At 38.3% G+C, this 13,866-nt stretch overlaps 1 protein-coding gene across 13 annotated transcripts in view; it reads right to left on the reverse strand.

Annotated features, from left to right (window-relative positions):
- Positions 1 to 2,689: 2,689 nt before the first annotated feature.
- Positions 2,690 to 13,866, reverse strand: part of COL13A1 (collagen type XIII alpha 1 chain) — an 89,525-nt gene continuing 78,348 nt past the window's right edge. For 12 of the 13 annotated variants that reach the window (XM_082222075.1, XM_082222074.1, XM_082222083.1 and 9 more), the window contains one exon: positions 8,658 to 9,682. In XM_082222075.1, coding sequence (XP_082078201.1) covers positions 9,491 to 9,682 — 192 coding nt within the window. In that variant the 3' untranslated portion in view covers positions 8,658 to 9,490. Of the gene's footprint in view, positions 3,392 to 5,635; positions 5,668 to 7,301; positions 7,341 to 8,657; positions 9,683 to 11,065; positions 11,153 to 13,866 lie in introns of those variants that run through there. The other variant, XM_082222071.1, reaches the window with a different exon arrangement.

Genomic DNA, 13,866 nt, shown 5'->3' on the forward strand with positions numbered 1-13,866 from the left:
CTCAAAATAATATAGTAACTAGTCAAAAATAATAGCAATAAAACCTAAGATTAATGCATGTAAAAACTATAATTCCTTCTCCATACATCATTTATAAAGCAAAGCTGGTATTTAGTTATTTAGATATAAAACTATTGAGAGCTAACTTACATATGCAAGCAACCCAAATGCCCAAAGATTATACAGACTGCATAATGAACTTAGCGTTTAAGTGCTCAATTAATTCATAAATGCATTGGGGATCATGCAAGATCCATTTTGTCCAGCATTCTGTTTTCAATAGAGGAAGCTTACAAGGAGAGTGTGAAGGTGATGGCCGTTCTCTCTTGCTCATTCCTCAACCTCTTCATGTCCAGAGGTATACTGTGTCTCTGAGCAAGGAGTTGTTTACTTAGGACAACTTGGATATTGAAAGTTAAAGCACAGGAAACAATCGCTTCAAACAAAACAGACCTGTTGAGTCTGTTTTCGTTTAGAGAGACCACCTGTCATCAAAAGAGACCATTTCTTTGCCCTTCCTGGTCCCTACATTTTGTGTAAATTGTTACTATTATTGAAAGAGACCATTTTGATCCCACAATCCCGCTCTAGTGGTGCATAATTATACATAACTAATGTGCCAGAATGATGGGGGTGCAGAGTTAGATGCACATTCACTGGAATGTGAATCCCTGTCCTCTTCCTGGTGTTATTAGCCAAACATAACTGAGTTGCTAGAGCTTGACTGGGGGCCTGTATTTAGGGAGTCCACAGTTGTTTGGTCCCCAGGGTAGTCTATGGAAAAAAGAAAACTTCCGAGCTAACATCTGCCCATCAGCAAAAAAGCACCAATTAGATAGTGTACTTGGAAAGCAAGAAAACATTATCCCTAACAACAAATGATTTAGGAACTTGCAATTTTCTTGCTTTCCATTTCAAAATACAGCTACAGAATATATAACAAAATAAAAAAGGAAATGTAATATTAAAATATGAATATACTAAAGTACAAAGGCACACCGCCCTGCAGTTGGACACATTCTTACCTCAACAAAACAAGAACTTCTGCAACAAACCTGATATGCAAAAATAGCAGTCCCTGTTAATACTTACATTGAACAAGTCTTATATCAAAAATGTTTTGAAGTAACATTCAATTTCTTCTTGTTCTTTATGAGCACACACTCTCCCTGATCTGAAGAACATTCAGTCCAATCCAAAATTTTGCAGGTGCATACATAAAGAATTTGTAAGTGCAGAGGGCTTTCTCCTCATTGCTGGGCAGTCCTCTGTATGTATCCCCATTGTCCATATGGAACCTCCTTCAACATCGCAGTGAGCACCTTTGCTGACCAGATTGTATATGTGGAGGTTGGGATGGGAACAATCCTTGAAACCTAGCAGGACATCTAAATTATGGGTACACTGCAACACAGATCCATGCTTATGCCCCATTGATTTCAATGGCATTGCTTCATAATAGTGCACTTAACTGTGCCCAGTGTGGTATAATTATAAGAACTTAAGCGCAAGTCTCATGAACAACTACCCTGTATCACTCCTGACTTGCCCATTTCTGGTTTTTCTGCAGATAAAGCTGTGGCAGAAATCATCTAGTGATGAAATAGTACCCAGTGACAATTAAGGTTTCCAGTAACCAGTTTATACTGTTTGTTTTCAGTATTGTGAAATCCTTCTATTTTCTTACTGAATAGTTCAGGCTCTGCACTAAACTGATTTATAAGCAATCAATGAAACATAATGGTTTAGATCCCAGACTGCTGTTCTATTCAGAAGTGATGGATTTTAATCTGCAGGCCCCCATAGCATATCCCCAAAGTATCCCAGTCCCTATTAACAGACTTTCAGGGGACTAGAGGGAAGGTGGGGGAAGCCTCATTCCATGAATTCTGTCCTGGTGAAAAAGGCATCCAACAATCAAAGCAATCATGTCTTTTTCCTTTAGAATTTATGGGTTGTTGCTATTTGAGTGTTTACTGACAGTTCTCATCTAGAGCTTTGTGGGCATTCCAATGTGAATATGCTATTTCTGCATGAATCCATTTTCAGCAATGTAGGATGCAGATCTGCATGTGTAAACAGATGTATACACAGAATTGCCTCCTGTGAAAGGGATAAGGGAGCCCAAATGTATGCAAAAGTGTTGCATGCAAGGAGCTGCTGGGGCAGTTTAACTGTGCTAGAGCCCTGGGGGAGCATTCAGAAAAGGAAAAAAACCAAGTAAATTACAGATGAACTAAATGCGTTTTTGGCACAAGTCTTCACAATAGAAGACATCCCAGAGATACCTACACTTAAAACAAATTAACAATAATACACATGGACTACAGGAATCAGTAGAAGTTTTAAACCTAGTTGACAAAATAGTAAGTTACTGGGACTACATTGCATCCACTTGAAACTTCTTAAATAACTCAGATTATATTACAAAACTATCAAAATTCAAAAGGGGCGAAGTTGTCATTAAAATTGTCAGCACATTATTGGAAAGCTATATCCCCCCCCCCAATCTTTTGTCCCATAAACTTGTACAGTCTGTTAAAGTGGTACCCTTATGTTTTTAGCACTGCGGTAGTTCCACTGAAAAGGGAACCTAGAGAAATTGAACAGAGTTTTATCATGACAGCAAATATTTCATGACAAATATGTTTCTAGTATGAAAAATGTCTGAAAATGAGTAGAACTAAAATTATGTAAAAAAGAAATCAAACATTTATCAAATTTAAAATTAACTTCTAGTACACAGTACACCAAAAGGATAATAACTTTCTTGCAGAAAAATAAATGGTAGCTTTTGAAGAGAAGCCATGAAAAGGTTAAGGATGGAATCATCACGTGAGTAAATGAATGTTTGTCACTGGGCAACCAGGAAAGATGGCAAAGTGTTGCTGTATCTTCACTGAGCTGCTTTTCAGAATCAATACTGTATTCAAGTTTATTGCTTAGAAATATGAGAAAAATAGCCCCTCTTCTGAAAAAAGCAGCAACCACAGAAAGTTGTCTTATGTCCTAATGTTCTTCACATCAGCTGCTGCATGACATGTCAAGATTTTTGGACGAAGGCTCCTATTATAACAGACTGAATTGAATGAAAAATGATGAAACAGAAGCCAGTTTCTCTCACATCTGGCACTGGTGCCGACCTCTGGAAGGAGAGAGCAAAAACCACTGGGGTGTCCATCTTCTGTAGCCTCACCAGGTCCACTGTTCAGGAACAAAACTCTGGTGCGCGTGGCTCAAGAATACTTCCGTGCTCCTTGGAGGCAACTCATTCAATAGCTTCAGCAAACCTTCAAGCAGGATGTTCTTCTGTCACCACTGTAGGCCTTCCACAAATATCTCCACTCTCTTACTTGTTTCATTATTTGGCTATCAGCCAAGGAGTTTGACCCTTTAAGTGACAGATATATTATTTCATATAGAAATGTCCTTTCAGATGTTAGTAAAAGTGCTGCTCTCATGTACTTAAAACTATGTAAAATCTCAAATCTAATTTTATCTGTGTTCCACTGGGCTCCACTTAAACATAAACGTTTATAATCCTTAGCAGCAAGTATTTTTCACTTGGCTATTTTGGGTTTTGCACCTGTGCCATCCCTTTTATGAAAATGATGGGAATCTATCACACCTCCCTGAAATAATGTGAGTGGACTGCAGCTAGTATGTTGCACAATCCTTTGCTCTACTCAGAATAGTGACATTGTAAACCAGGAACAGTCTAGTTTCCTGTTGTGCCCTGATAGTGAACTAAATCTGAGTTGGGTTTCATAACGATTCATTTGGGGTGCATCATGGAGATGCAGTGCACATTTTGAATTGTCAGCTGCAGAGTTGGGGCAGATATACACCATATATTTAAAGACCATCCAAATTTAAAGCACATAACTCGTCCAAAAAATCCCAGGATCTGTAGTTTCCCCCTTCACAGTGCTACAATTCTGTCTTTTTTAAAACTACAGTTCCCAGGATTCTTTGGAGAAAGTAATGTTCTTTCAATGTCTGTTGGGTATGCTTTAAATGTATGTTGTGGATCTGTCATTAGTGTGGATATTGGTGGTAGTCATGATGGGGAATTTGCATGGTGCATGAACCGAGTGACATCTTTTAAAATACTGGTCTGCGTCTATAGTATACATAACTAGTACTGCTTCCAAGACTAGAGTAATACATAGCAGTAATCTACACAAGGCTAAGCCTTCCCTTGTAGTACTATGTTCTCCATACTAAAGTTCAAGAAAATGCTGAGAAGCCAGAAGAGATTTAGAAGGATATGAGAAGAATGACGAGTCACATGGGGAAATGAGAAAATAATTGGAAATGTTCAGCTGAGGCACACACACCACATGACCTACCAAGCCAAAGCATATCCTGCTGTGGGTTTGTCCTGGTTTCAGTGGATTGACCAGAGAGCTGCTCTTTCCTCTATGTGAAGTGGTCAGCATATATTTAGTTAAGAATCTATCATATGTTAATAATGTCAAGGGAAACTTAACTGACTGTTCACTGATCTGAGGGTACAAATAGATGTGACCTTGAGATCCTTATCATGGATTGCCTGTCTGGGCCTCTTGGGTTCATGTGTTTTAATTGATAGTGGCCACAATTAATTATTTTAGTCTCCTGCATTACCTTTAGTTTGGCACTGAAGTGAGGACAAGAAGCAACATGTGTTAAAACCAGAGGAAAACAGCCGTTGTTTGGGTTGTGAGATCTTGCAGGGTGCATGGGCAAACAGGGAAATGCTGAATAAATGCATCTTAGTGCAATAACATTTGATGCTCCTTAGAATGAAATATTTGAAGAGCAGCAGTGCATGGGAAGAGAGGCAGCAGCTTTAAAAAGATGTCCAAGAACTGAAAAGGGTTATTGTGAATGCTAGAAGTTTCTACTGAGTTCAGTGGGACCAACTTCCTTATTGTAAGGATGTGCAGGATTGTGCACTTAGTTGTGTATCGGAAGCCTGCTGTTCCCACCAATGACTTCCTCATTGAAATGTTAACCTTTGCTTTAACTGATTCTAGAAGATCAGTGCTTTATGTATGTGCATGTTTTGTTATCCACAAATTCTCTCCTACAAATTTAGTTATTTCATCAGTGGTGCCCTCTGCTGGCAATAGGGTTAAACACAGGTGGTCCCTGTTGTTTCTCACTTTGTTGGCTTAAGTTTTCCCATGAAATACCATTATATATATATATATATATATATATATATATATATATATATATATATATATGATTTATTTTACAAATGTTAATTTCATTTCATTTTAATAATGAAAGTCCATAGTATTTTAAATTGTTCTTGCATTCATTGTCAAATGGCTTTGTTGGCCTTCCTATGTAAATAGAGTGATTCTTCCTGGCACCTTAATGCAATAACTTATTTAGCTGTATCACTTAGTATGAGTGCACAAATATCATGCAAATATTGCAACTGTATTCCACAATGCAAGTAGCATAGTATCAATATACATATAACGATACAAATGACTGACAATCAGATAAAAGGGGGGGGAAGTAGCATTTTCTGTACAAAAATATGCAGCTCTTTATAATTTGAAAAATGCATTATCTTTTGGCACTTCCAAAAAGAACACTGTATAAAAATAAATATTCTATGCACAAACACACATACACACACAGGCCAGTCCATGGTTAGAATCTTCACTGCAAAAGAAAAATATAAAACTATGTTAATATCACACATAATAATTTTGAAAGGGATTTTCTGTTGAGAAGAAATGGTGTGAAGGTATGATCCAAGGGAAATAATCTAAGCATGTAATCAAAGCTAAGCATGTTGAAGTCCTATTGATGTAAAAGAGAGATTTTGCATGTTTCATCAGTATGAAAATGTCTAGCTTTGTTGACAGGCATTTTTCTTAGGAACAAGTCCTGGGGAAATCACCTGTTCATTTTGCATTCTTCAGTAATTGACTAGGAGAAATTTGTAACCCATTTGGTCCTATTCCCTCTATATTCACAGTCTGCAGTTTGGAGTTCAAAATGCTTCACTGGAATTCCACTTTAATCAGTGGCAGTCTTACGATCTGCAGAGCTTTTAAGCTTTCTGCTTTGCTTGCTAGGCAAGGCCCACTCAGCATGCTAGCTCTGGAAGGTTAGGGATGCTCACACGACATCTCGCAGGAACTTGGACAGCCCTGTGAGATCTTGCAAGAGCATCCCAGCACTGGTGTGCTGAGAGGACATTGCCCACACAAGAAAGGCAGAGAACTTAAAAGCTCTTTTTGCACTGGGAAAACCTGGCACAAAAAAGCTGCTAAGCTCTCTGCCTTGCTTGCATTTAACTTGTGGAATTTCAACCAGCTGGCCTTCAACCTCTTAGGGTTGAAACTAGACAAGTTAAATGCATGTAAGATGTAATCATACTGTACAAGACATCTTGTGAGAGGTTAATCACAGCATGAACTTTATGGAGAGATACTTTATTACAATGGATGCACCAGGGCATCTTAATGCTGGATTCAGCCATATAACATACTTCTGAATGCATAAAGGTTCACAAATACTTTTACACAGAGAGTCCAATAGATATGTAACCTCTGTACAAATTACAGACTCTGTTATCAAGTGGTTTAAAACCTAATTTTAAAAGTTTTGGATGTTTAATTATGAAAGTCTCTGAATAACAGAAGTGAGTTGTTAAATAAGTCTAACATTCTCATGAATGTCAAATTCTGACTTCTAAGGACCAAACTAGATATGTCATCAAACACATCATTAGTAAGCAGGTATGTGGATTAAAAGAAAAAGAATAGCAGACTTGGGGTGATTTTTGTCAGGACCGAAGTACATGGTGATAGAAGGTTTAACTCCTTCCTCTATCATGCCCCCCCCCCAAGATAATCCCTTCCAGCTGTTTTTGACCCCAGAAGGAAAGTTCTCTTTGCAGCACTCCCCTCCTGTGCCTGCTCTGCATTAAAAGAGAGACAGCCTACAGAGATGTTTGCTAATGATGTGTTTAGCGTCATATCTAGTTAGGCTCTTAAAATATTGGCATACAGTTTATAATTTTAGGCTTTTGATATGATTATATTATGTATACCCCACTCTGGGCGGCTTACAGCATGGTGAATTGCTAATGTGTTTGGTTTGGTCTGAGTTATAAAAGATACATTACCCATGTATTCATCTTATTTTCATATATTTGAACAATAACATAGTACCTATAATATAGACGTTTTTGAATTGGGACAGAAGTGTGCTATGGCCAACCCTTCATGCTTTTCTGTTATAGTTACACCATGCAGAAGCAGCACATATCACAATCATGCCATTACCTTATTCCAGCATCCTTGAACTGGCAAGCCATCTTCCCCCTATAACAAAGAATGATTTAAGGAGTTCAAGACAGCAAAAGACTAAAATAAATCAGGAGAGGAAATAAATAACTTAGCTGCAGAAAATATTCAAAAATTTAAAATCTGTTTAGATGAGATATCCCAATATAATACACCTTGCTTAGCCATAGATTGAATCAACATGTTTGGTACAAGAGGGATGCCTCTGCATATAATAGAAGGCCCACATGTTCCAGATCAGAATCTTGCAACCAAATTCATGTTGGGCCCTTCTATACAATCACTTTACTGTCCAATAAGTGTGGAATCCAGATCCATTAAAACCTATGAAAGTTTTGTCACTGATTTCTATGGTTCATAAATTACTTTCTAAATGTACAGCTACTACTGACTGGTTTAGCCTCCAGAAGCCTCTCCTCTCGGTAGGCAGTGGTAGGGACATAGCATTTTCCCAGTCCTCAAACTACAGTGTTTTGATGTTTTGTTTAGTACTTTGCAGGCTGTGTGTGCACCTATTATTTAAAATATCTGTAAGCACAAATAGAATAATTTTCTAAGGCTATGCTCACCAAGCCATGATTATATGAGGGGAGCCAGTTTAAAGGAAAGTCCCAGTGTGTCCCCTAATACTGTCAAGTGTGTGCAGCAAGCTGTATTCGTGTCACCCAGATTTCTAATTGGATTACCCATTAGACATTCCAGTATTTTAACGTGTGTGTTTGATATATATACATACATATACATTTATACATACACACAAACCTATTAAAACAAAGAGCTGGTCAGATTTGTGGATTGATCAAACTTCAGGCAGAATTATGACTGGTTTGTTCATCTGACAACTAATATGCTTTCTAAATAGAGATTTCTCATGAGAAATAATACCTTTTAAAAAAATATAGTGGCAAGAAGTATGATAAATTAATGATCATTTGACACTGAAATAACATGTTTTCTAAACCTATTATCCTTAATTCAGACACTCTCCTGACAGTACATCTTTCCACTGGTACATACAGCTGCAAAATGCAATAACTGAAGATCCATTAACAATGAATGAAGAAGTTCCCATTGGTACAATGGTCCCATTGACAGGAATGAATTGTATAATGCATGTAAAATCCAAAGTTAGGGAACAGGAGTTACAATTGAGGGGATCAACAGAAGGATGTGGTCATAACTGTGTTTGTTTTGCAGAGACTGGGAGGCAGAAGGAAGCATATTTATTAGTAAAGAGCAGAAATTAGGCATATCACACTTGAAAAGCATGGACTTCATACATGCTCTTAGAATACAGAGCAGTCCAGGAACTATGGCAGCAGAGTGACAAGTTAAAAAGTAAGGGTTTTTTTCATGCTTGAAGCAGAAAGCATATTTTAACATTGGGTTTCTTGCTTTGTTATAAGAATATGGCATCAGTTTGACTTTTCACAAGATTTTGTGTGTGTTTGTATCCATGTAGTGTATCAGAGTAGGAGTGTGTGTGCTTGTGTGTGTAACCAGTAATGAATGTGGTATATTCCACTGGGGGGGGAGCAACACTGAAAAGACCCATTATTGTGTGGCTAACCTTCTGCACCTTCCTTGGCTGGGGCATACAGAGAAGAGCCTCTGGTGAAGACTACAGGGTATGGGCTGGTTCATCTGGAGAGGTGATTCTCTTTAAATGGCAAAAACAGCACTTTGAACTGAGCCTGGAAATTCTTTGGTAGCTGGTGCACTTGGGCCAGAATCAGTGTAACATATTCAGACCTTATGATCCCAGTCAATAACCTGTCTCCTGAAATCTTCAAGGAACAGATTGCAATTGAAGAAATTACAAATTCAGAATTAAAAAACGAAAGAAATATGCATAGTCTTTTGCCATGATACATGGGAAACCTGTAATTCTGAAATAGAGGATATGAAATAGGTGTGTTGCAGGACAGAAGTGGGAAGGCAGGGTGACGTGGCGAATAGCAAGATCTGTGGAAGGCTCACAGTTTATATGTGTGAATTAGATGCTCTTTTCTGTGGTGTGAGATATTTGTAAGATCATGGAAGTTAAAGAAGAAGTAAAGCAGATATGAGCAAGCAACTTTATGTTCCTTAAACCAGCATATTTATCCTCATATATTGCAGGGAAATGGTAGTAGCAACTGGTCTCACTCCAAAAGCTGTTATGGGTGTCAATGGACATCAAGCATTTGGGAGAAAGGAAGGGGATATGGAAAGGGTTTTGCAATAAAGGAAGGAAGGAAAAGCAAACTGAAACATGCAGGAAAGGGAAGGTAACACCATACCAATGGGCAAGGGGCATCCAGCCCGTCCAGCCCTGGTAACCCCGGCTCACCCTTCTCGCCTTTAAAACCTCGAAGTCCCTGTTCGTGAAATCAACCACTAGAATTACTTTAGTCAGTGCAGATAATCTCCATTTTATGGGTGGAGAAACTCAGTAGAACAATGATGTACTCAAAGGCACTCAGGTTATAGTCCCAGTGTTTTTATGTACAATGGCATAGAATGATAGCTTTATAAAAAAAATAGTATTCTGAAATAATCAGAAGCTACTCGTTTTATATGGAGAAGATTAGAGAATGCTGTAGACCTAGACAAGGGGGGAGAAGATCCAAATTTTGGGGAAAGACTTCCCAGGAAGCTGATGCTTAAAAGCAACTTGGTGGCAGGCGTGCTTTAGCTGGTTGGATGGCTTTGCTACAGAATTCACAGAGTTAAGGAAGCAGCTGAAATGGAATACTTTGGGTTTTTGTCACATTTTTTATTAGCTTAACTTTAAAATATCTTTAGAAAATCTTACTGAAGTACTGTTAATTTGATATGATTAAGAAAACAGAATAAAATCTTGTCATGTTCTCTGGCCAGATACAGATACAAGCTATTATAACCCAGATAAAGTAAACCAATTAAACATGGCTTCAAAAGTTAGCACTAGAACATTTCCTTAAAAATATATATATCTTATTTTGAGACATAGGAGGTAAGGAATTCTGGAGCTCTCCACATAGCTGCACGTGTTTCAAATTATCTTTCAGGTAACATCAAAAAGACGCTTGTTTGTTAAAAGTACAATTGGAGTAATTTGCCCATATGTAAGTGGCTTAATGTCAATAACTTCCTCCTTTTTCTTGGACTAGATCAATCTGTTTTCCACTGGGTGTCATAAACTGAGTACCCTGCAACACAATCAGCTGCAACATCTTTCTGATACAACATTTGCTCATCTCCAAAGTGGTCGAAGGAAGAAGGCACTTTTAGATTTCACTTTTACTCAGGCCCCTTTCACACGTACACATTCACTTGATGATTGTAATGTAAAGTGATGACCCTTTACAAACAAACCCCTGTAGATGAGATCACACAGTTTTCACATTGCCTCATAACACATTTCATTTGAGAGAGTTAATTCAGCAGCAGGTCATCAAGTGAATGAGTGAACACACATGAATGAATTGGCCTTGAGTGAACACACATGTATGAATTGGCTTTGAGTCTATGGAAGAAGCGGTAACAGTGAATCTAGAAGTTTTAAAGTGGTATTGCTTTTTCAACTGGGCCAGTTTTACATGGCCAGGGCTTGCTCTAGCTTCCTTTTTCACTTCAGTAGGCATGGCAGAGCTCCCCTCTTTTTTTTTTAAGAAATCAATTCAAGATGTTCCTGCATTGTGGTGTCATTGCCTCTTGTCCTTCTTTCTTCCCCAGTGGCTTAAAATATAAAACAGTGTGCCTTATAAAACACAACATACCAATGGGCAGGGTGCATCTAATCCAGGTGCTCCTTGGTCTCCCTTATCCCCTTTAGGCCCCCTAGAGCCTTTCTTGCCCCTTTCCCCCTGTGAATAATAGTTTATTAAAAAAGATACACAAAAGATTTAGGATTATCCATTTCAAGTCAATGTCTCATAAACAAAAACAAAATACTGTAATGTAAAAACAATTAATTTCAAAAGCTTGATTTTCTTTTTCATTTAACATTCTTCATGGGGTTTTTTTTTTTTGGCTGGCTTTGGCATTTTATGTTTAAATGTATGTGTATTTTGTATTATTAAAACCTCAAATTTAAACAATAGCAAGGTGTTTGTCTTCCATTTTCATGCAGTGGCTCTGCTTTATACATATAGTTATATAGATATTTCTTTTCCTGGCAGTGTTTGTATTGTTTTGTCATGGCCTTTGGCTAGTACAATAAAGCTTATTTTGATTGATTGATTGATTGGTTAAATAATCACAGTGTTCCTCCTGAAATGTTTTAGAATAATTAGCATTAGGAACAACGACTCCTCACATTTGCTCAGAAGTAATCCCATTGAGCTTAATGGGGAATTCTGATCCACAATATCCAAGCGGACAATAAAAGTAAAATGAGTGGTGGGGATCATTACACTTCTTTTCCAATGACTAACTTTGAAAAACAACATAATCCAGCTGAAGTTCTGTATTATTTTTTAAAATAAACCTAGGAAGACACACTTCTGTTTAAAAATCATGTATTAATCAGCTGGCTCCACCATGTTTTTTTATTTAACAGGAGAGGCAACATTGGCAAATTCTTGTAAAAATGCTCTGTTCTACTTAAGTTCTTAAAATAGACCCTCAAAGGGATAAAAATGGAAACCATCGGCCTCATGCTACCTCTCTGAACAATGGTGCAAAGTCACCTTGAATGAATAATGCCAACATCAAGCCAAGGACCAATAGTCAGAAAGACAACAAAATGATGAAATCTTTCCAAGCCAATTTACAAAAATCAGCAACAAACAAAAGAGGGAAACATTTTGATAAGTGCTTGTGGATGTAGGATGTAAGTGGGATTGCTGCAGAGGGAGTTTCATTTAGTAACTGGTATAAGGATTAGGTGGCGCAAGGAGACGACATAAAACCAGGCAGAGTGGGTATATTTTTTTTAAGGGAAATAAATGGGTTTGGTGTTTGTTTTTTTAATAAAACAAAAATAAACTGGCAGGAAAAATGGATGGGAAAGGAGAGGTCACCCAGGATCAAACGTTGGCTTAGAGGGAGGATAATCCAGGAGAAAATGCAGACTGGGTTGCGGCAGGAAGAGAAGGAAGGATCCGGGAGAAAAGAGGGCAGAAGAGCAGGAAGGGATAAGGGGGACAAAGGGAGACCTGTAGAAGCAAGGAACACACACACACGCAAACCACACAAAGACAGGAGAAGAAGAAAAAACAGTTGAAATAACAAATTCAAGTTTAATGCACAGAATAAGCATTGGCACCTTTTCAGCTGGTTTGTCCAAATGAGCACACTCCATTCCCGTGAACTGTTATAATATTGCACCTCTATTTTCTTGACTGCTCTTTCTGGGAGATATACCCCTATGGTATCACACAACAGCCAATGGGACTGATTAGCAGAAAAGAAGGACCAAGCTGCATTAGATTCATGGGTCAGAATCAGGCCTGCCACTGGATCCTTATAAAACAGGACTTGGGGTGAGACTTAAAAGCACATTATGGGCAGGTAGGAGAACCTCCTGTTCTCTGTACTTCTCCCTACCCAAATTATGCCTTCTTAGCTCTTTTTCAGCCAGGAGGACTCCTAGGCTGGAAGTAATCCTGCTAGGATAAAAGCAGCTGGAAAGAAGCAGGTGGGGTGGGAGGGGCAGGGTAAGGGGTCAGCAGTCTCCTGCCCTCTTCTGTGCTTTAAATCAGCCCTTTCCCCGCTTTGTCAACATACAGCATAATGCAACCAATATTGGGTTGTGCTGCCATCAAATCTAGTTTGGAAAGATAATTTCCACACCTGCTGCACAGAGTATCCCGTTGCCAAATCATGCTGCATGTTAAATAACAGGCTGCCCTTGACTGTTTTACATCCATAGCACCACACATTTCATACCTGACTCAAGAAATGTTTCCAAAACAGCAATTAGTTATAAAGTGTCTGCTAATGATATAGGGAAGGACTCTTCATTTCTTAATGACGAAATGGATCCTTATGTAGGATTTGTGTGTGCACAGTTGCCGCTCACTCTAACTCATCCCCCGCCCCCGTATTGTGATTTCAAAGTATTTGTTGCAGTTTTGCAAGACATACTCCTGCATGGTGCTTTGGATCTTTATTCTCTTTAAGTGGTTTCAGAATTATGAATGGCACTGAGAGTGAAACTGGCCTGACTTTCCTCAGAGCTTTATTACAAGCAATTCAGAAACAAAGCTGTCTCTTCTTGATGACTCTTGTCTAACTGGGCAGAAAGTTCACTCATCATTCTGCGACAGTTCTCATCTGCCAATAAACTTGTTGGGACAGAAACCCAGCCCAAAGTGGTTTCTGAATTTTCAGTTTTAGTGAACCAAGACTGTTCTAACATCTTATTCAAATTTAAAACCAACTGAAAAAGTCTCAGGAACTTGCTTGATAGAGTAATCGGAATAATAACTACATTTTATTTATTTTTTAATCAAAAGGAAGTTATAAAAGCAGAGGTGGAATGATTAAGTACTCTACGCAACAGCAGCCTTGGAGAAGTCATAAACTAAGAGGTAATGCTCATCATGACTGTGATGTGCTGTGAAGACTTATCATC

The sequence above is a fragment of the Podarcis vaucheri genome (genome assembly GCF_965113315.1).
Source record: "Podarcis vaucheri genome assembly, chromosome: 5".
Classification (NCBI taxonomy): domain Eukaryota; kingdom Metazoa; phylum Chordata; class Lepidosauria; order Squamata; family Lacertidae; genus Podarcis; species Podarcis vaucheri.